We start from the raw sequence: 21,669 nt of genomic DNA, 5'->3' as shown, positions 1-21,669 counted from the left end.
AGTAGAAAGAGTACATTCTAAAATAATAAAAATATATAGTATAGTAAATACATAAACCAGTAAAATGGTTTATCATTGTTATCAAGCTTTAGGTACTGCACAAAATTGTATGTGCTACTGTTATAAGATGGGCAGTGCAGAGTAGGTTTGTTGGTTGGTTAGTTTGTTTACAGGAGCATCACCACAAACGTAATTCTTTTATTTTTTTCCTTTTTATTGAATTTATTGGGGTCACTGGTTAACAAAATGATATACCTTTCATAATTCTACAGCAGATTATCTGTACACTGTATTGTGTGTTCACCACACCAAGTCAAGTTTCATCATCATTCATCCCCACTGTACTCTTGTCTACCTCCCCCACTCCCCTCTCACTCTGGCAGTCATCACACTGTTGACTGTGTCCATGAGTTTTTTCTATTTTTTTCTTTTTTCCTCAATCCCTGCACCTCCCCTAGCACCCTACCCCACACAACTGTCAGCCTATTCTTTATGAGTCTGTCTCTATGTTTCTTGTTAGTTTATTTTGTTCCCACATGAGTGAAATCATATGGTACTCATCTTTCTATTACTGGCTTATTAAACATATGAGTAATTCGTTGTGCTCTGACCTTACAAGGACTAAGGTATTACAATGTCAATGATGAGGAATTTTCAACTACATTACCATCTTATAGGACCACTGTTGAATATGTGATTCTCTGTTGACTAAAAGGATGCCATGCAGCACTGGACTGTATACATATATACATGTGTATCAGTTTTCTATTGCTGCATAACAAACTACCACAAATTTAGTGGCTTATATTAATTCTTATTTATTATCTTACTGTTACTGTACTTCAGAAATCTGGGCATGACACTGCTGAGTTCACTGCTCCACACTGCTAACAAGGCTGAGATCAAGGTGTTGGCCAGGCTTCATGCCTTTCTAGAGCTTCAAGCAAGCCCTCTTGCAAACTCATGTGCTTGTTTGTAGAATTCCATTTCCTTAAGCTGTAGGACAGAGACCCCCATTTTCTTCCTGGCCATCAGCTGGGCAGTGCTGCTCTCAGCTCTTAAAGACCCATGTAGTTGCTTGCAACATGGCCCCTTCCATATGTGCTCTCCCATTTGAATCTCTTGAAGAAATGGACCGAGACTTTTTAAGGGCTCATATGTTTAGGTTAGGCCCACCTGAATAATTCCTTTTTAACTGAAAGTCAACTTAATCACTGGAGTGATATCCTGCCATATTCACAATTTCTGCCTGCCCTTAAGGGAGGGAGTTATGCAAGGTGTGTGCACTAGGGGGGCATCTTATTTTCCTGGATACCACAATTAGTTTGAGGTGTTGACAGTTGTGCATATGGGGAAAAGACCATGTCATTTTGGTTTGAATATTAACCTAACTAAATCCCATCTAGCCAGGACCACTGACATTCATACATTAATGATGAAGCACAGAATTTCCCTTTTGCTTCTACTGATCAGGGAAGTGAACTAGTCCCATATAGGACTATGTGGAAAAAGCAGGAGACAGAAGGTTTTTATCCTTTTCCTGGGTGCCATGTGATACCTATGGCTTTTTTCACTTGATTCTGCCTCATTTTATACTCAGAGTCCTAATTTCACAAAGGAAATGTCCACATTTTTAATATTTAGAAATTTCTATATGTCTTATGACATTTCCTCTGTTTTCTCAGCAATTTAAGGCTGTCTTGCATAGGAACATAATTGCCTTGTTGAAAAGGAGAAAATATTTGCTAACTTCCCTTTCCTCAGGAAACACACAGTTAAAACCAAACACATTTAGTCATATTGTTCTAATTATACCATAGTCTTTCAGTTATTTTCCTAGTAGTGGTGATGATTTTCTGTGAGACAGTGATATTTTTTTAGAAGGGCAAATAGGTGCTCAGTATAATATTCAGTTATAAAACAGTCAGTTATAAAATATCTGACTTTTGGCTTAAATAGTAATGTGTTACTACTAACCAAGTAAGCATGTCATACTCAAAAATGATAAGGAAAATCATATTGGTATGCTGTAATAATCACTAACCACCTTACTGGGAAAAAAGACATTCCATATTAGTGAAAGGAACAAGTTTGAAAGTGGCATTAAAAATGTTGTAGTGTCCTGACTGGTGAGGCTTGGGTGAGCATTGCCCCGAAAAGCAAAAGGTCGCTGGTTCAATTCCTGATCAAGGCACATGTCTGGGCTGCAGTCTTGGTTCCCAGTTTGGGCATGTGGGAGAGGCAACTGCTCGATGTTTCTCTCCCTTTCTTTCTCCATCCCTTCCCCTCTCTTTAAAAATAAATAGTAAATGAAATCTTTTTTTAAATGTTGTAGTAAAATATTAAAATCTGCATGAAGGGCAGTAAAAACACTAGTTTAGGAATTGAATAATAGTTCAGTAACTGAGTAGTTGTAGAAAAGGCAAGAAAACCCTGGCTAGTGTGGCTCAGTGGATTGAGCACAGGACTGGGACCTGAAAGGCCACTGGTTTGATCCTCAGCCAGGGCACATGCCTGGGTTGCAGGCCAGGTTCCCAGTTGGGGGTGTGAGAGAGGCAACTGATTGATGTCTTTCTCACACATTGATGTTTCTCTTGCTCTTTTTCTCCCTCCATTCCCTTTCTAAAAAAGTAAATAAATAAAATCTTTAAAATTAAAAAAAATTTAAAAATTTCCTTTAGAAAAAGAAAAGGCAAAAAGAAGTTAGATGCTTTAACCCCAGGGCAACTTCTGTAAGAATGGAAAGAGGAAAGAGGAAATAAACTGGATGTCTGAGGGGCTCTGCATCTCTCATGATTCTAGATGCTGACCTTCTCCCTACTTCTCCCACAGTTCTTGATGGAAGTGCTCTGTTCTCATGTGAGCATGCTCCTGACCCAGGGCAATGCTTGATTTGTTTGGGAGGATTTCCAAACAAGCCCCAGCCAATAAGTTCTTTCCTTGGATTTTTAAACTGAAAACAGAGGATCATCCTCTCCCTTGATGGCTAAAGGTGAAATACATAAAAGTTTACAAGAGGTTAGAAGCTACCTTTCCAGCCATGGGAAGAAAGCAGTCTGCAGCAAGAGAAGAATGAAGCTGATATATTGAAAGGAGCAAAAATGAAAACTGAATGAAAAGTATCCTAGTGATATCAATCCTCATATTCATTTATTCCCAAGACCCAGCTTCATTGCCAAGGTGATGGCAACAGCCCTGTACATTCTTATCCTCAGGGTCTATAAGGTCACCCTGTATTCTTATGAATTCTCTTGTGGGTATTATTATTTTTATTTATCTAGATAATAAGCACAGACTACCATGTAATATATAGTTTTGTATTTTTATTGTTTTCTCAAAGTCCTTGTGTAGATTTCTTAGCATCAGCTTATCTCCTGCCCTTTATTCTATTTACATTGGAAATTTCCCCTTGCCCTGGGCTTTAAATGTACAGTTGACCTTTCCCAATGCAGGGGTTGGAAGGCTGACTCCTCCCACCCTGTGGAGTTGAAAATCCATGTTTAAGTTTTGATTGACTCCCCCAAAACTTTACTAACAGCCTACTGTTGACCAGAAGCCTTACCGATAACATAATAATACATCAATTAAGTAACATATAATTAAGTAGATTAACACATAATATATCACATATATTGTATACCATGTTCTTATAATAATGTAAGCTAGAGAAAAGTGCTATTAAGAAAATCATAGGTTCATCTGTGATGTTCTTTTTTCAAATTGTAGCAAATATAAAAAAAATTGCCAATATATGTATCAAAAAAAAAATCTGTGTATTATGGACCCATGCAGTCTAAACACATGTAGTTAAACACTCAACTGTACTTTGTTTCCAGTTTGAAAAACTGGAAAAAGAATGAGTATGTACTTTCTTCATACTTGTTCTTCTTATCTCTATTGGAAAAATACTAGTCACTTTTTAAGATCTGATTCAATTTTTTTCTTTCCTGAACACTTTCCTGATGTCACCTTCTTTTCAAAATTGATGGCTCCCTTAAAACACTTTCTTCTTTACTTTTAAGTTTCTTGCATTGTATTATGATACTATGTGTTGCCTAGCTCCCCCACTAAATTATGAGCTGTTAAAAAGTAGGACCTATAACTCCTTCATTTTTTATCTTTTGCACTCAAGTTAATCCAATTGAACCGTGGATGTGATTACTAGTAAGAGATAATCCGTTGCATAATTTCCAAATGATGATGTCACCTTGGCAATACTATGAGCTTCAGGAACATTAATTTTATAGGAAATTTTCATATATGCTCAAAATGATATAAATCTTATTTTTAAAATTTCATTTTAGTACTTTTACTTTCTAAGTTTAAGTAAAACTTTTAAGTTTTACTATATGCTGGTGTTTTGTGGAATACAAAGATAGTAAGGCATATCTTCTTCCCTATAGTTTAACTTGAGAGATAACTTAAGTGTGTATGCTTAACTTAAAACTCAACTTTAAGTAGACTTCCAGCAAGATGGAGGCATAGGTGGACACACTGTACCTCCACGCACAACCAAGATTGGAAAAACAACAATTTAGAGGCAGAACAACACCCAGAACTGACAGAGAATTTATCTGAATGGAAGTTGGTCAGCCAAGAAGTTAAAGTAGACCCGTTTATCCAGACCAGTAGGAGGGGTGGAGAGGAGCAGCTGGGTGGCACGGAGAACAGGGAGAACTGGGCACATAGGCAACCAGAAGCACGTAAGGCATCTGGGGCGTGCAAGATCGCAGCGGGTGGACCCTGAATACGCAAGTGGCAGCTGGTGGACCCAGTGAGGTGGTGATTGTGGACCAGGGCAGAGTGCACAACCCAGGATCTCAGAGAAGGAACTGAGGTCCTAGGAGAACGAAGCTACCGCCATTGTTCCCTCTCCCCCAAAACTTTACTAACTTTGTACGGTGGGGGTGACCCTGCCCCCACATACAACCTCACAATCTAGCGACTGGGGTGCCCAGCCCTGGTGAACACCTAAGGCTCCGCCCCTCACCGTAACAGGAGCGACCAGGCCAAAAAAAAAAAGAGAGAGAGAGAGAAAGACATGTCTCAAACAGAAGAACAGATCAATGCCCAGGACTCATCCTTTTGAGCGACCGAGAGATAGCCAATCTATCAGATGCACAGTTCAAAACACTGGTGATCAGGGAGCTCACAGAATTGGTTGATTTGGGGCGCAAATTAGATGAAAAAATGCAGGTTACCATAAAAGAGATGAAGGAAGATGCACGGAGAACCAATAGTGATGGGACGGAAACTGGGACTCAAAACAATAGAGTGAACTACAAGGAAGAAAAAACAACCAAACAGGAAAGAATGGAGAAATAAGCATTCAAAAAAACGAGGAGAAGCTTAGGAACCTCCAGGACATCTTTAAACATTCCAACATCCGAATTATAGGAGTACCAGAAGGGGAACAGAAAAAGCAACAGATTGAACATGTATTTGAACAAATAAGAAAGGAGAACTTCCCCATTCTGGCAAAGGAAATAGACTTCCAGGAAATCCAGGAAGCTCAGAGAGTCTCAAAGAAGTTGGACCCAAGAAGAAACACACCAAGGTACATCATAATTTCATTAGCCAAGGTAAAAATGAAGGAGAGAATCCTAGAAGCAGCAAGAGATAAGGGGACAGTAACCTACAAAGGAGTTCCCATCAGACTGTCAGCTGATTTCTCAAAAGAGACTTTACAGGCAAGAAGGGGCTGGAAAGAAGTATTCCAAGTCATGAAAGACAAGGACCTACATCCCAGATTGCTCTATCCAGCAAAGCTTTCATTTAGAATGGAAGGGCAAATAAAGTGCTTCTCAGATAAGGTCAAGTTAAAGGAGTTCATCATCACCAAGCCCTTATTTTATGAAATGTTAAAAGGACTTATCTAAGAAAAGAAGATAAAAAAAACATGTATAGTAAAAGGACAGCAAACTCACAATTATTAACAACCACACCTAAAGCAAAACCAAAAGAAACTAAGCAAACAACTAGAACAGGAACAGAACCACAGAAATGGAGATCACATGGAGGGTTAGCAACAGGGGAGTGGGAGGAGGAGAGAGGGGGAAAAGGTACAGAGAATAAGTAGCATAGATTGTAGGTAGGAAATAGACAGGGGGAGGGTAAGAATAGTATGAGAAATGTAGAAGCTGAAAAACTTATAAGTATGACACATGGACATGAACTAAAGGGGGGGGAGTGGGTGGGAGAGGGTGTGCAGGGTGGAGGGGAGTGAAGGGGGAAAATGGGACAACTGTAATAAATAATCAATATCAATAAACTGTACAACTGTAATCAATAAAATATATTTAAAAAAATAAAATAAAATTCAACTTTAAGACCTTTCAAGAAAGACTAAATATAAGATTAGTTCTTGCCAACATCAAAACTTTAAATGTTCTATATTCCAGATGCCAACATTAGAGTATTTTCATTAAGACAGTGTCTAAATTTTGAGCATTTCTAAAATATGAGAATTTTCTAATTTACTAATCCCAACAACTTTATTCCACCAAACTTCCATAACACGGGAAAGGTACTTGAAGTCATCATTTTAGTCATTTCTCACAAAGGAACTTTATGGAGGACTATAGGGAAGTCTAACTGAAACAGTTTTCATTCAGTGGAATTATTTGTAGAGTAACAGAAGAGAAAAAAATACATTGTTTTTATTTTGAATTTTTGAAGCACATGTTTAAAGACAAGTTCAATATGCACCCTATATCTAGATGCAACAGTTAACATTTTGCTATTTGCCTTCTCTTCCTCCTCACCTGCTTTTGCTCTCCATATATATATCTGTGTTGCTATTGAATCATTTGAAAACAGATTGTAGACTTCAAGACCCTTGTCCCTTAAATATTCCAGCATAAATATTTTTTCTGTTATACGGGTTTCTTAGATTTTAATACTGTATTTCCAATTTAAGGGAAAAATTATCATAAACCACTTATGGATTAAGTAATTTAAATTTGGGGGGTTGGCATGAGAAGTGTGATCTGAAATGTTCTGGGGAGGCTTTAGCTGAGCCAGGTCCAGAGGATTTGGCAAGGCAGAGAATGTCAAGGAGCAGTCTGCCCATTCGCCTGGCAGTTTAGTCTTTTTTCCCTTGTGAAATAATGTGATATTAATGAAAAGGGTGGAATTTTCAGGACAAAAATAAAAGGCCTTATTTTTTTTTTAGGTTACAAGAGGAGAAAGGATTCAGCAAACATAGCCTCCCTCTTTAAGATAATTTGAGAACTTACAACTGTGTTGTCAGAAAAATCAAGCAGTGAGGAATTTTAAAGGGAAGAAGGTGATAAGTTTCAAAAGTTGATTCAAATCTCTGTTTTGTTGTCTCCAGAGTTATTGGAAAAATCCAAATCCTACAAGATTGATTTTTATAGAAATGCTAATTTAAACAATTTAAGATAGAATATAATTCCATTTACTCTTTTGGATTCACTTTACTTCTATAAAAAGCCATACCAGAATTATGTGGTATAGGACAAGTTCGCTTGTTCTCTTTATAAGCCTTTTTAAAACCATCTATAAATTAATTTAAACATATTTCTTCATCCATTACTTAGGAACTTTATAACATCATACAATTTAGTGATATAAGATTTATAAACTTCGAACTTCTGGCCAAGATGGAAGCATAGGTAGACACACTGTGCCTCCTGGCACAACCAAAACTTATTTTAGAAATAATTTAGAAACAAAAAAACAACCAGTACTGACAGAAAATTGAACTGTATGGAAGTCTGACAACCAAGGAGTTAAAATAGACACGTTTATCCAGACCGGTAGGAGGGGCGGAGTCAGGTGGTGGAGCGGAGAGGGGTCAAGGCAAAAAAAGCGGTGGCTGGCAGATCCCGGGAGAGGTGTGGCAATAGGTGGACCCAGCGAGGCAGCAGACTGTGGAGAAGCACGGTGTGCAAGGTGGCTGGCAGACCGGGTGGTCCCATATTTGCCCACAGATAAACTAGGCAAAACTGGGGAGTGAGACAGACTGTGCAACCCCAGGGCTCTAGCACGGGGAAGTAAAGCCTCAAAACACCAATTGAAAAAACCTGTGGGGGTTGAGGTGCCTGGAGAGACTCCCAGCTTCGCAGGAGAGTTCATTGGAGAGAGCCACAGGGTCCTAGAACGTACACAAGCCTACCCACATGGGATTCGGCACCAGAAGGGCCCAGTTTGCTTGGCGGAAGCAGAGGAAGTGACTGGAATCCTGCAGAGAGTGAAGCAAGCACCACTGTTCCCTCTCAACCCCTTCCCCACACACAGTCTCACAACACAGCAACTGGGTTGCCCCACCCTGGTGAATACCTAAGGCTCCGCCCCTCACTGCATAACAGGCAAGTCAAGACAAAAAGTGGCCCAAATGAAAGAACAGATCACAGCTTCAGAAAAAAAAAAACCTAAGTGATGAAGAGATAGCCAACCTAACAGATGCACAGGTCAAAGCACTGGTGATCAGGAGGCTCACAGAATTGGTCGAATTTGGTCACAAATTAGATGAAAAAATGAAGGCAATGCTAAGTGAAATAAAGGAAAATGCACAGGAACCAATAGTGATGGGAAGGAAATTGGGACTGAAATCAATGGAGTGGACCAGGAGGAAGAAAGAAACCAAACAGAAAAGAATGAACAAACAAGAATTCAAAAAAATGGGCCCTGGCTGGCATAGCTCAGTGGATGAGCGCGGGCTGTGAACCAAAGTGTCGCAGGTTCAATTCCCAGTCAGGGTACATGCCTGGGTTATAGGCCACGGCCCCCAGCAACTGCACATTGATGTTTCTCTCTCTCTCTCTTTCTCCCTTCCCTCTCTAAAAATAAATAAAATCTTTTAAAAAATGGGAGGCTTAGGAACCTCTAGGACATCTTTAAACTTTCCATGATCCTAATTATTGGGGTACCAGAAGGACAAGAGAAAGAGCAACAAGTGGAAAAGTTATTTGAACAAATACTAAAGGAGAACTTCCCCAATCTGGCAAAGGAAATAGACTTCCAGGAAGTCCAGGAAGCTCAGAGAGTCCCAAAGAAGTTGGACCCAAGGAGGAACACACCAAGGCACAGGATAATTACATTACCCAAGATTAAAATGAAGGAGAGAATCCTAGAAGCAGCAAGAGATAAGGAGACAGTTACCTACAAAGGAGTTCCCATCAGACTGTCAGCTGATTTTTCCAAAGAGACCTTACAGGCAAGAAGGAGCTGGAGAGAAGTATTCCAAGTCATGAAAGGCAAGGACCTACATCCCAGATTACTCTATCCAGCAAAGCTTTCATTTAGAATAGAAGGGCAGATAAAGTGCTTCCCAGATAAGGTCAAGTTAAAGGAGTTCATCATCACCAAGCTCTTATTATATGAAATGTTAAAGGGACTTATCTAAGATAAAGAAGAAGATAAAAAACATGTATAGTAAAATGACAGCAAACTCACAATTATTAACAACCACACCTAAAACAAAAACAAAAACTAAGCAAACAAGTAGAACAGGAACAGAACCACAGAAATAGAGATAATATGGGGGGGTTAGCAATAGGGGAGTGGGAAGAGGAGAGAAGGGGAAAAGGTACAGAGAATAAGTAGCACAGATGGTAGGTAGAAAATAGGGGGAGGGCAGGAATAGTATGGGCAATGTAGAAGCTAGAGAACTTATGACACATGGACATGAACTAAAGAGGGGGAATGTGGGTGGGAGAAGGTGTGCAGGGTAGTAGGGCATGAAGGAGGGAAAATGGGACAACTGTAATAGCACAATCAAAATATATTTTTAAAAAGTATAAACTTTATAAATTCCTATTTAAAGAGAAAGCATTATTATGTTACATTTAGGGCATAAACTGCTAGTTTTCAATAAAAATAAAAGTTGTGAATGATTTGTGTCAACAGTGAGTGTCCTCCCAAGTTAGCATTTGTATTCATTATACTGTATATTAGTAATCCTTTGTTGCTATTAAACAAGGACTGTAAAGAAATGATACAAATATACATTTAATTCTTTGCTTCATTTCTCCTTTATTTACTAATCATATTTTCGTAACTCTTTCTTTTACCAGAAGTTTTTATGTGGGGAGAAGAACCTGGATCAGCTAATTCAGAGACTGCTTCAATCATCAGACGAAGAAGCCATTATTGAAGTTTTGGATAAAAACCTTAAATCAACAAAATGCTGATTTATTATCACATACATGAAATGGACCTATGGCAAGAAACTGACTGAGGCATGGAAATCTTTGAGAATGTTCCTAAAGAAGATTTTAGCTGTTCCTAAAGAACAGCTAAAAATACACAATACTCACAAGTGTAATTTTTAACAAATCGAGTCATCTTTTTTGACCCAAGAGTTTATTTTAGGTTTTTGTAAAGTAAAATCCAGCTCTTCAAGTAGAACAAACACACATAATTGAAAAGAGAAATAAGGTCTTCAGAATTAGGTGATTTGGGACAGGTCACGTGTTTACTTTATAGGCCCTTTTTTAAAACCATCTATAAATTTAAACACATTTTTCGTCTATTACTGCAAGACTTCATAATATGGGAAAACTCAGTGATGAAAGAACTATGAACTTCTCTGTAAACCCCTACTTAAAGACAAAGTATTGTTAATCCTGTTACAGCCAGGGCTTACCTTGCTACTTCTCAATAAAAAAATTAAGTTGTGAAGAATGTGAGTCAATAACCATGAGTATCTCTAGGATACAGATCTAAAGCTCTTTGAGAGCTGAATGAATTCTGTGGTGTACAAACTACAAGCCAAAATCAAAGCAGACTCTTTGCTTGGCTTCTGTTTCTTATTGTTCTTTGGCTTAACTTAATAATGAGTTTCAACAGATGTGTAAATTGAGTTATTTACTGCTATCAGTTTTGTGCACTGATATATAAAACCTAGTCCTTACCTCACAGAGATTCCAGTTGAGTGAGGAAGCCAAAATATAATCATCAACTCTAATACAAAGTGGCATGGTGTACAGTAGTCCATGTTGTCCGAGGAGAAGTATATCCAAGGCCCCAGTGAGTGCCTGAAACCATTGATAGTACCAAATACCTATACAGCAGATCCTCGAATAATGTCATTTTGGTATGTTGGTGGAGAAAAAAAAAATTTCTCCAAGAATACTGTCTGTGTGGAGTTTGCACATTCTCCCCAAGACTATAGGTTTTCTCTGGGTGCTCTGATTTCCTCACACATCCCAGGGGTGTTCATGTGAGATGAATTGGCATCTAAATTGTCCTAGTCTGAGTGGGTGTGAGTGTGCCCTGCAATGGAAAGGTTTCCTGCAGGGGGTGGATGCCCACCTTTCACTTTGTGCTACTGGGATAGGCTCTGACCTCCTGTGACCCTGAACTGGAATAAGCAGGCTGGAAAATCGTGATCTCACTGTCATATTAGCCCATGATTAAATGGTTTTGTCATAAGTTGTTTTAATTTGAAGTTTTTAAGAAACTATTGATGTTAAGTGAGGACTTACTGTATATAACAGTATATTGTAATAAAAGTTATGTGAATGTGGTCTCTCAAAAGATCTTATGGTACTGAACTCACCATTCTTGTAATGATGCGAGATCATACAATGCCTGTATGATGAGATGAAGTGAGGTGACTAACAGGCATTGTGGTGTAGCATTAGGAGGGCTACTTGAACATAAAGCAATACCTGACAGTTTATCTGGTAACCTAGATGGCTAGGCTAAGTGAGGTATAATTTACACTAAATTAAATGCACACATCTTCAGATATAGTTCATTGAATTTGGCAATTACGTATATCTGTAACCATCAGCCCAATCAAGAAGAGGACATTTCCATTACCCCTGAAAGTTTGTTTGTGTTCCTTTCTAATCAATCCAGAAATCCACCAACTCCCACTCCTCCAACAGTGGCATACTCTGTTAGGATTTTTGTTCAGTATAGCTTATTTTCACTCTTCTAAAACTTCATATAGATGGTCATACAGTATCTACTCTTGTATATCTGGCTTCTTTTGGTCAACATTTTTGAAATTCATTTACATTATCATGTGCATCAAAGTTTCTTTTTAATTTTTGGGTAGTATTACATGGTGTGAATATAACAACTAATTTTTATCATTCTTCTGTTGATATACATATGGATTATTTCCTGTTTGGGGCTATTATGAGTAAAGCTACTATGAAAATTGTTGTACAAGTCTTTTTGTGAACATAGGTTTTAATTTCCCTTGGGCAAATGCTTAGGAGTGAAATTTTTGGCCATTTGACATTCAAATAAACTACCAAAGAGATTTTGAAAGGGGATATACCAGTTTACATTTCTTTTATTAATATATAAGAGTTCCAGTAGCTCCCTAGCACCACCAACATTTGGTATTGTTGACTTTATTTTTAAGTTCAGCCATTCTAGCAGTGTGCAGTGTTTTCTTGTGAATTGAATTTACATTCATCTGGTGATGAATGATAAAGGGCTGGTTTTGATGTTTATCAGCCACTAGCTATATATATTGTGAATATTTTTTTAATTCCATGGCTTGCCTTTTTGTTTTGTTTTCACTGCTTTTTTATGGGCATAGCTTGTAATTTTGTTGAAGTTATTTTTATTCTTTAACGTTAGCATTTTTTGTGTCCTAAGAAATCTTTGCCTACCTCAAAGTCACAAAGATAGTCTTGTATGTTTTCTTTTAGGATATTTATATTTTTCACTTTTCAGTTTACTATTAAGAACTATGTCACTTTAATTTTTGTTTTGGTGTAAGGTAGGGGTTAAGGTTAATATTTTTTTTCAGTTGTGATCCAGTTGTTCCAATACCATTTGTTGAAAACACTTTTCTTTCTCCATTGAATTTCATTCATACCAATTCTTGTGTTTCTAAAATTTAAACACACTAGCCACATTTCAAATATACAAGAGGTTTTTGTGAGTGGGGACAGGAGAATTACTGTAAATGGGTGCACAATTTCAGTTTTGCAAGATGAAAACGACATGGATGGTTGTGACAGTTGCAAACAATGTAAATGTACTTAAAGAAATGATTTTGAAAAAATTGCTAAAATGGCAATAACTTATGTTACCAATATAAAAAAATTAAATTGCTTTTCCACCTGCTGGTGTTTAGTGCAGGTGAAAAAGCAATCAGTGTTACTAATGACTTAATTCTCTCTGGTTTATTTGATGGATACACAACAGAGGTATAAAGGAGATATTGGATCCCAGAGACTCACTTTAAAATGTCTTACTTGGAGTATTTCCAGTAGACCCACTTCAACTAACAGGAAAGGGAGAAAAACAATTTGAGAGTTATTCTCCTGCTATGTGTTACCCACCTGTTCATGTAATACCTAAGATTTCATTCATTAGGTAATGGTAACACATGGCAAACTAGCAGCAGGAGCACTCTGGTTTTTAAATAAAAATTGCCTAACTAAAAAAAAATCACTAAGCACTTGATTTTGAAAAATCAACTAGCAGACAATGCTAGTTATTTATATATCAACATATATATGTAAATGAGGGGAACCTCCCCCCCCACACTATTTATAAAAAGTTGTGCATTTATTCTTACATGTTTAAACTTCAGAGAGTACTTTAAAGTACTCTCCATTTGATGCAGCACACCTATGGAAACACTTTCCACTGCTCCAAACAGTTTTTGAACTCATCAATTTTTATGCCTTTTAGTGCTTCTGGGGTTTTTTGTTTGTTTTTTTCACCTCTTACATATAGGCAGAAAGTTTCCCTTTGAGGACTTCTTTCATCCGGGAAAACAAAAAAGTTGCTTGGGGTGAGATTGGGTGAATAGGGTGGGTAGGGCAAAGGGGTCATGCTGTTTTGGGTAAAAAACTACTGAATATTCAGCATGGTGTGGGCAGATGCATCATAAATCAGCCATCATGAAATGGGCAAACGTGTTGAAAGAATTTTTTTAAAAAATTCACTGAAGCCAAATGCAATTTTCACAACAACATAGCTGGTACACTGATACAGGTGGGTTCCTAGAACACTCACCTAGCAGGAGGAAGCCTGTACTACAAGGGACCTCCAGAAGATAATTCTGGATTTGGAGGTATCCCCCTCATATATACATGCATATGCATATACAAGTATGTATATTATCTGTAAAGCATTTACTATATACATTTAAGAAATGTCAGGGCATATGTAAATACCTAGTTCTGAGGATCTTGTACTTGTGTACAATGCAAGGTCTGTTAAGATTCCTGTTAAAACTTATTAATGAAAGGTCCTGGTTAGGGAGCTCAGTTGGTTAGAGTGTATCCAGAATTGGCCAATGAATACATCAATAAATGGAACAACAAATCATTATTTCTAACATTGCCTCTTTCTCTCCCCCTTCCTCTTTCTAAAACCAATTAAAAAACAAACAAACAAAAAGCAATTCCAAATAAATAGTGTTGGGAAAATTGGACAGATACATGCAGAAAAATGAAACTAGACCATCTTCTTACACTACACACAAGAATAAATTCAAAATGGGTCAAAGATTTAAGGTTAGACACGAAACCATAAGAATCCTAGAAGACAAGTCAGCAAAATCTCAGAAATTGCTCATAGCATTTTTAAATCAGATATATATCCCCAGGCAAGGGAAAGAAAAGAAAAGAAAAATAAATAGGACTACATGAAACTAAAAAGTTTTTGCATAGCAAAGGAAATCATCAACAAAATAAAAAGACAACCCACAGAATGGGAGAACATATTCACTGATACCTATGATAAGGGGTTAATATGCAAAATTTACGAAGTACTTACAAAACTCAACACCAAAAAAATAACCCATTAAAAATGGGCCAAAGAACTGAATAGATATTTCTCCAAAGAGGACATATTGATGGCTGATAGACATATGAAAAGATGCTCAACATCACTAATTATCGGGAAAATGAAAAATAAAACCACAATCAGATACCATCTCACACCTATCAACAAGTGCTGGTGAGGATGTGGAAAAAAGGAAACCCTTCTGCACTGTTGGTAAGAATGCAGACTGGTGCAGCCACTGTGGAAAACAGTATGGAGATACCTCAAAAAATTAAAAATGGATTTGTCTTTGGACCCAGCAATTCCACTTGTGGGAATATATCCGAAGGAGCCCAAAACACTGATTGGAAAGAACAGAACATAAGCACCACTATGTTCATTCCAGCATTATTTGCAGTCACCAAGATAGGGAAGCACCCAAGTGTCCATCAACAGATGAGTGGATGAAAGACCTATGGGACAATTAATGGAATACTAGTTGGCTGTAAAAAAGAAAATTCTACCCTTTGCAACAGTATGGATGGACCTGGAGAATATGATGCTAAGTAAAATAAGCCAGTCAGAGAAAGACAAGTAGCATATGATTTCATTCATATGTGGAATCTAATGAGCAAACTGAACTAAAAAGGAAAATGGGGACCAAATCTTTGATGGAGAGCAGGATGATAGCTGGCCAGGGGGTGGTGTAGGGGGTGGAGGGATTGAGCGAAAGGGAAAAAGGACTCATAGACATGGACAACAGTGTGTTGATTGCTTGGGGGAGGGGAGCCTAAGGGCACTAAAAGGTAATGTAAAAAATGCAATAATTTTTTAAAATGAAAAATAAAGTTCCACTCATAAGGGGAGAAAAAAATAATTGTGAAGTATTTGGCAACTTCCAATGCGGTTACAATAGCTTGGAATGCTAAAAATTGGAGTTTGGTAGAACATTGCTTAAGTTAGAGTAAAAAATAAAGACATATGAAACACAGAAATTAAAAAACAATTTCAGAATCTTCAACTGATTTGTAGAAAGGAGCAGTATTAGACAACTAGAAAACACTCGTATTAAGAGGCTATAAATCTCTGGCTGGCGTAGCTCAGTGGATTGAGCGCGGACTGGGAACCAAAGTGTCCCAGGTTCGATTCCCAGCCAGGGTACATGCCTGGGTTGCAGGCCATGACCCCCAGCAACCGCACATTGATGTTTCTTTCTCTCTATCTCCCTCCCTTCCCTCTCTAAAAATAAATAAATAAAATAAAATTTTTAAAAAAAGAGGCTATAAAAGTAACCGTGTTCCCTAGGAGATGAAGTGTTGATTTGGTGAGATACTGGCCCAATCTATTTATATCCCTGATTTGTATATTTGAGGTCGTCTATAAATGCTGTACTCTAAGACCTCATTTCTTCGGAGACATCTTAACTTATGCATATTGTTTAATATTGAAACTATTGTTAAATGCCCTTCACACACTATCAAAAGAAGCAACATGAAAAACTGGAAGATTTCTGGACAGAAATTGCTCATGGTTTCAAATAAGGGGGTGGCTGATTTTTATAAATTCTAAAAGGATAGAAAATTGTACTGCAATAACAATTAAAACAAAAAACATTTAAAAAAATAAATTCTAAAAGGAAAGCTAACAATAATTAAATCCTTATATACCAGGCACGGTGTAAGCACTTAGTTACTGTTCTGACCAACAAACATTCATTGAAACTTCTTGTCTCTTACGCAATTTATCTCATTCTATCCAAACACAACCCTAAAATAACATTTTCCTTATTTTACAAAGAGAGTACAGTTTTTTTAAGACCAATGACACAATTAATGAATACTGAAACGGGGCTTCCAGCCTCGATTTCAAAGCCAAGCTTTAAAGTATCAAAATCTAGAATTAATGCTTTTCTAATTCTGCTAGCCAAAACAGTTCTATCTAAAAAAAAAAAAAACCTCGCGATATTACTCAAACTACTACTCCCAACATGCAAAGCGGCTTTTGCCCATCAGCCCCGGTATACCGCGAGGTGCGAAAGGCAATCTGGGAGTCGCAGTTCAGGATTTGAACCAGTGTTACCAGCGCGGCTGCGGGGGGCTCTCTGGGTTTCGCCCACCCGGTTCAGTGAGGGCTAGCTGAGCTGAGGCGGAGAAAGGGCGTGGAACTGGAAGAGGGTGAGTCAAGCAGTCCCTACGCTATAAAAGGAGGCGGCACCGTTGCGTACGGTTGAGTTAGGTAGGTGCGGCCCCTGCTACCCAGTGTACTGAGGGACTTTTTTTTTTTTTTTTTTTTTTGGACCAGCGAGAGCTGGGTAGGAGAAGCCAGAGTCCGGCCCTAGCAACGGTTCTCGGGCTCAGGTCCAGCCGCCATCTCAACCATGCAGTCCCGAGAAGACGTCCCGCGTTCCCGCCGCCTTGCCAGTCCCCGTGGTGGGAGGCGGCCCAAGAGGATTTCCAAACCCTCGGTTTCGGCTTTTTTCACGGGCCCGGAAGAGCTGAAGGACACGGCTCATTCGGCAGCCCTGCTGGCGCAGCTCAAGTCCTTCTATGATGCGCGGCTGCTCTGTGATGTGACCATCGAGGTGGTGACGCCTGGCAGTGGGCCTGGCACAGGCCGTCTTTTTTCCTGTAACCGGAACGTGCTGGCTGCCGCATGTCCCTACTTCAAGAGCATGTTCACCGGCGGCATGTACGAGAGCCAGCAGGCGAATGTGACCATGCACGATGTGGATGCCGAGTCCTTTGAGGTGTTGGTCGAATACTGCTACACGGGTCGTGTGTCCCTGAGTGAAGCCAACGTGCAGCGCCTTTATGCCGCCTCTGACATGCTACAGCTCGAGTACGTGCGGGAAGCCTGTGCCTCCTTCCTAGCCCGTCGCCTTGACCTGGCTAACTGCACTGCCATACTCAAGTTTGCGGATGCCTTCGACCATCATAAGCTGCGATCACAGGCCCAGTCCTTCATAGCGCACAATTTCAAGCAGCTCAGCCGGATGGGTCCGATTCGGGAAGAGACTTTGGCAGATCTGACTCTGGCCCAGCTGCTGGCTGTCCTGCGCCTGGACAGTCTAGACATCGAGAGTGAGCGGACAGTGTGTCACGTGGCTATGCAGTGGTTGGAGGCGGCTCCCAAGGAACGGGGTCCCAGTGCTGCAGAAGTCTTCAAGTGTGTCCGCTGGACACACTTCACTGATGAAGATCAGGATTACCTGAAAGGGCTGTTGACTAAGCCCCTTGTGAAGAAGTACTGTCTCAGCCTTATTGAAGGAGCCCTGCGCATGCGATATGGTGACATGTTGTACAAGTCTGTGGTGCCAAAGCCTGACAGCAGCAGCAGCAGCTCTATTGTATCCACAGTAGAAAATCCACCCCAGAGGCTGGGTATGTGTGCTAAGGAGATGGTGATCTTCTTTGGACATCCCAAAGATCCCTTTCTGTGCTATGACCCATACTCGGGGGACATTTACACAATGCCATCACCTTTGGCCAGCTTGGCTCACACGAAGACTATCACCTCCTCCGCTGTCTGCGTCTCTCCAGACCATGACATCTATCTGGCTGCCCAGCCCAGGAAACATCTCTGGGTGTATAAACCAGCCCAGAATAGTTGGCAGCAACTTGCAGATCGCTTGCTCTGTCGTGAGGGCATGGATGTGGCCTACCTCAATGGCTACATTTACATCTTGGGTGGGCGAGACCCTATCACTGGAATTAAATTGAAGGAAGTGGAATGCTACAGTGTTCAGAGGAACCAGTGGGCACTAGTGGCTCCTGTACCACATTCCTTCTATTCCTTTGAACTAATAGTGGTTCAGAACTACCTTTATGCTGTGAACAGTAAGCGCATGCTCTGCTATGATCCTAGCCACAATATGTGGTTGAACTGTGCTTCTCTTAAACGTAGTGATTTTCAGGAAGCTTGTGTGTTCAATGATGAAATCTACTGTATCTGTGACATCCCAGTCATGAAGGTCTATAACCCAGCCAGGGGAGAATGGCGAAGGATTAGTAATATTCCCTTGTTCTCAGAGATTCACAACTATCAGATTGTCAGTCATGGTCAAAAGTTGCTCCTCATCACTTCTACCACCCCGCAATGGAAAAAAAACAGGGTGACTGTGTATGAATATGATACTAGGGAAGACCAGTGGATTAATATAGGTACTATGTTAGGTCTTTTACAGTTTGACTCTGGCTTTATTTGCCTCTGTGCTCGTGTTTATCCTTCTTGCCTTGAACCTGGTCAGAGTTTCATCACTGAGGAAGATGATGCACGGAGTGAGTCTAGTAATGATTGGGACTTAGATGGATTCAGTGAGCTGGACTCTGAGTCAGGAAGTTCAAGTTCTTTTTCTGATGATGAAGTCTGGGTACAGGTTGCACCTCAGCGAAATGCACAGGATCAGCAGGGTTCTTTGTAAATATTTTGAAACACTAAGATGTTTCTACTGCTATGTAATATATCCTTAAAAAATATTCTTTCCTTTTCCTGGAAAAGAAAATTTGATTAGGATCACAGATTTGGTATAGAAAGGCTGATTGATGTTTGAATTTAAGAAGCCGATGAAATCAACCTATATAATAATTTACTGTGTTAAAATCAAATTAAAATGTGCAAAAAATGAAATATATAATTAGAATGCATGGTGGTTTCTTTCATCATTCAAGTATTCATTGTAGCAGAGCATTGTATTGATTAGTTGCATTGTTTGTATTTTAGTTATATAGTCTGTTAACTTTTTAATTTAGTGCCACAGGAATTTAACTTTAATTTTTAGAATAGAAAATTGGACTAGAAACTGTTGATAGGATTTTGAAGGTTATTTTCCTTAAGAATAATGAAAATAGTAAATTTACCAAGTTTTAAAGTAATTGGCTTTTAGAATTCTAAGTTAATAATAGTTTGTTAAAATTTGGTTTGGTTTTCTTCCCTTTTGCAAATAAAATAAATTGAACATATAAAGCTTATTAAATAGAAATTTCATTTTGCCCTGGCTGGCATAGCTCAGTGGATTGAGCTCGGGCTGCGAACCAGGCATCACAGGTTTGATTCCCAGTCAGGGCACATGCCTAGGTTGAAGGCCACGGACCCCAGCAACCCCACATTGATGTTTCTCTCTCTTTCTCCTTCCCTTTCCTCTCTAAAAATAAATAAATAAAATCTTTTAAAAAAATAGAAATTTCATTTTGATACGGTGTAAAGTGTAAGAGCTCAAAGAAAGTAAAAAAAAAAAAAGATTCCATGGTTTTAAAAGAAATTTAGCTTCTAATTTTGAAATATATCTGTATTTTTGTTAAACGTGACCATTTTTCTACTTTCAAAAATACCCATCGTGAAAATAGAAAACCATTTTTCTATTTTCAAAGTCACCAATTATTAAAATATCCTTCTAAACCCTCCCACCAAAAAAAAAAAGGTGATTTGTAAGTTCATATATAGCCTGATACATATTTCATTACATCAGAGAAACAATCCTTTTTTTCACTGGACATATCATTGGATAATGTGAATTTTATCCATTGGTCATACCCTGTCTTAAAAAGTTTATGTGCTGTCCTGAAATATTTTGGCTGTGTACTTTTGGTGTTTGTCTTAGAGGATTCTTCAGCAGGGAGTGATTTATTCTTTATTTTTTTGTGAGGTAATAATTGGTTTTGAAAATATATATAAGCTAAAAAAAGTATTTCATTGAGATCAGTAGTTACTGTGTCCATAAACTATAAAATCAAAGGTCAGCAGCAAACTTTAAAACTTTATGTATAGAACTGTTTTGTGTAGCATTGAAATATTTTGTCAATTTTGTAAGTTACTATAAATGATTATCAGCTTGAAGGTATTTTTGTATTAAAAGTTGACAGTTAAAGAACATAAGTGGATGCTGGCAACAGTGAAAGTACATTTCCTCTAAAATATTTCCCTAAGCAGTGGTATGCATGATTATTTTATTAGGGTATTTGTATCTGTTCTGTAGTTCTCTGTGAATCAACGCTCCAGACTTTGGTTTTTGTTTTTAATTTTTATTTATTTATTTTTGTATATCACCATAATGTGAGGGAAAGTCCAGAAATAGAAACTAAATTGCACAAGATTGACATTGCTAAATACAAGAACATATAGGTGCTTACCTTTTAAGAGGGTCTGTAAATATATGTGATTTTCATAATACCTATAATGGTAAATGGTGTACATATATAGATGTTTATGGTCTATAAAGTTTTTTATGCCCACTTAGAATTATTTTGAATCTTTATTCAATAGCATGCTAATTCTTTTTCTCTATTTATTCTCTAGTGACCAAATGTTAACATTTCCTATACCCTGGTAGTCTTGAGGAGTGTCCATTGGTAACAGGGAAGGTAAAAGCACTGCTCTTAACATTGAAAACAATTTCTCTATACTGGGGTTTTGGGGGTGGGGGGCGGGGAGTTGGCTAACTTTTTTTCATCCCTAACTTCTTGTTTTGTTTTGTAAGGTTAAAATAGGACAATGCTTATCTCAACCAGATTATCCATCTTAGAATTAAGTTATGCAGCTGACTGATAAAAGATAAGTTCTCTAAATTGTCATTCTCAACCTTTAAGATAGTTTATAAGCTAATTAGTAAAATCTTGGTTTAAAAAGAGGTTTTCTTGGAAAAGGTTTTTGGTTTGGTCATATGTTTGTGAATTAGGGAATAGATGTTAATCATTATTTTAAAGAGAAGTGATCTGTACATGGTTAGTTACAAATAAAACTAGCACTAGAACTCAGGCCTTTTGATCTCTTTAATTAAGTGTTTCTGCTCAATGTGAAACCCTTCCTTAGGCATTGAGTGACACAACTGGCAATGTTGAAATCCTTCCTGACAGGAAAGTACCTTTATCTCAGGTTTACAGTTAATTGGTACATTTTTAAACAAATGCTCAATATAATGTCATTTTCAGGACTACTATTTGTAAGATTTAGAATGATCTT

The 21,669-nt window shown here is 38.4% G+C and overlaps 2 protein-coding genes across 7 annotated transcripts in view; both read left to right on the top strand.

Annotated features, from left to right (window-relative positions):
• The window catches only part of MTRF1 (mitochondrial translation release factor 1), a 55,231-nt gene extending 44,483 nt beyond the window's left edge, over positions 1 to 10,748 (top strand). For 4 of the 6 annotated variants that reach the window (XM_036011311.1, XM_028527016.2, XM_036011313.1 and 1 more), the window contains one exon: positions 10,041 to 10,748. In XM_036011311.1, coding sequence (XP_035867204.1) covers positions 10,041 to 10,157 — 117 coding nt within the window. In that variant the 3' untranslated portion in view covers positions 10,158 to 10,748. Of the gene's footprint in view, positions 1 to 2,832; positions 4,288 to 10,040 lie in introns of those variants that run through there. The other 2 variants (XM_028527015.2, XM_036011312.1) reach the window with 2 other exon arrangements.
• Positions 10,749 to 16,760: 6,012 nt separating this feature from the next.
• KBTBD7 (kelch repeat and BTB domain containing 7) lies at positions 16,761 to 21,465 on the top strand. Its single transcript, XM_036011309.1, has one exon. The coding sequence runs from the start codon at positions 17,093 to 17,095 to the stop codon at positions 19,133 to 19,135; it is 2,043 nt and encodes a 680-aa protein (XP_035867202.1). The 5' UTR covers positions 16,761 to 17,092; the 3' UTR covers positions 19,136 to 21,465.
• The last annotated feature ends 204 nt before the right edge of the window (positions 21,466 to 21,669 follow it).

Source organism: Phyllostomus discolor, chromosome 11, assembly GCF_004126475.2.
Source record: "Phyllostomus discolor isolate MPI-MPIP mPhyDis1 chromosome 11, mPhyDis1.pri.v3, whole genome shotgun sequence".
Lineage (NCBI taxonomy): Eukaryota > Metazoa > Chordata > Mammalia > Chiroptera > Phyllostomidae > Phyllostomus > Phyllostomus discolor.
This window is presented reverse-complemented; position numbering and strand designations above follow the sequence as displayed.

Bases quoted from the DNA above. Each gene is read 5' to 3' on its own strand.
- KBTBD7 (XM_036011309.1), top strand. From the start codon at position 17,093: ATGCAGTCCCGAGAAGACGTCCCGCGTTCCCGCCGCCTTGCCAGTCCC.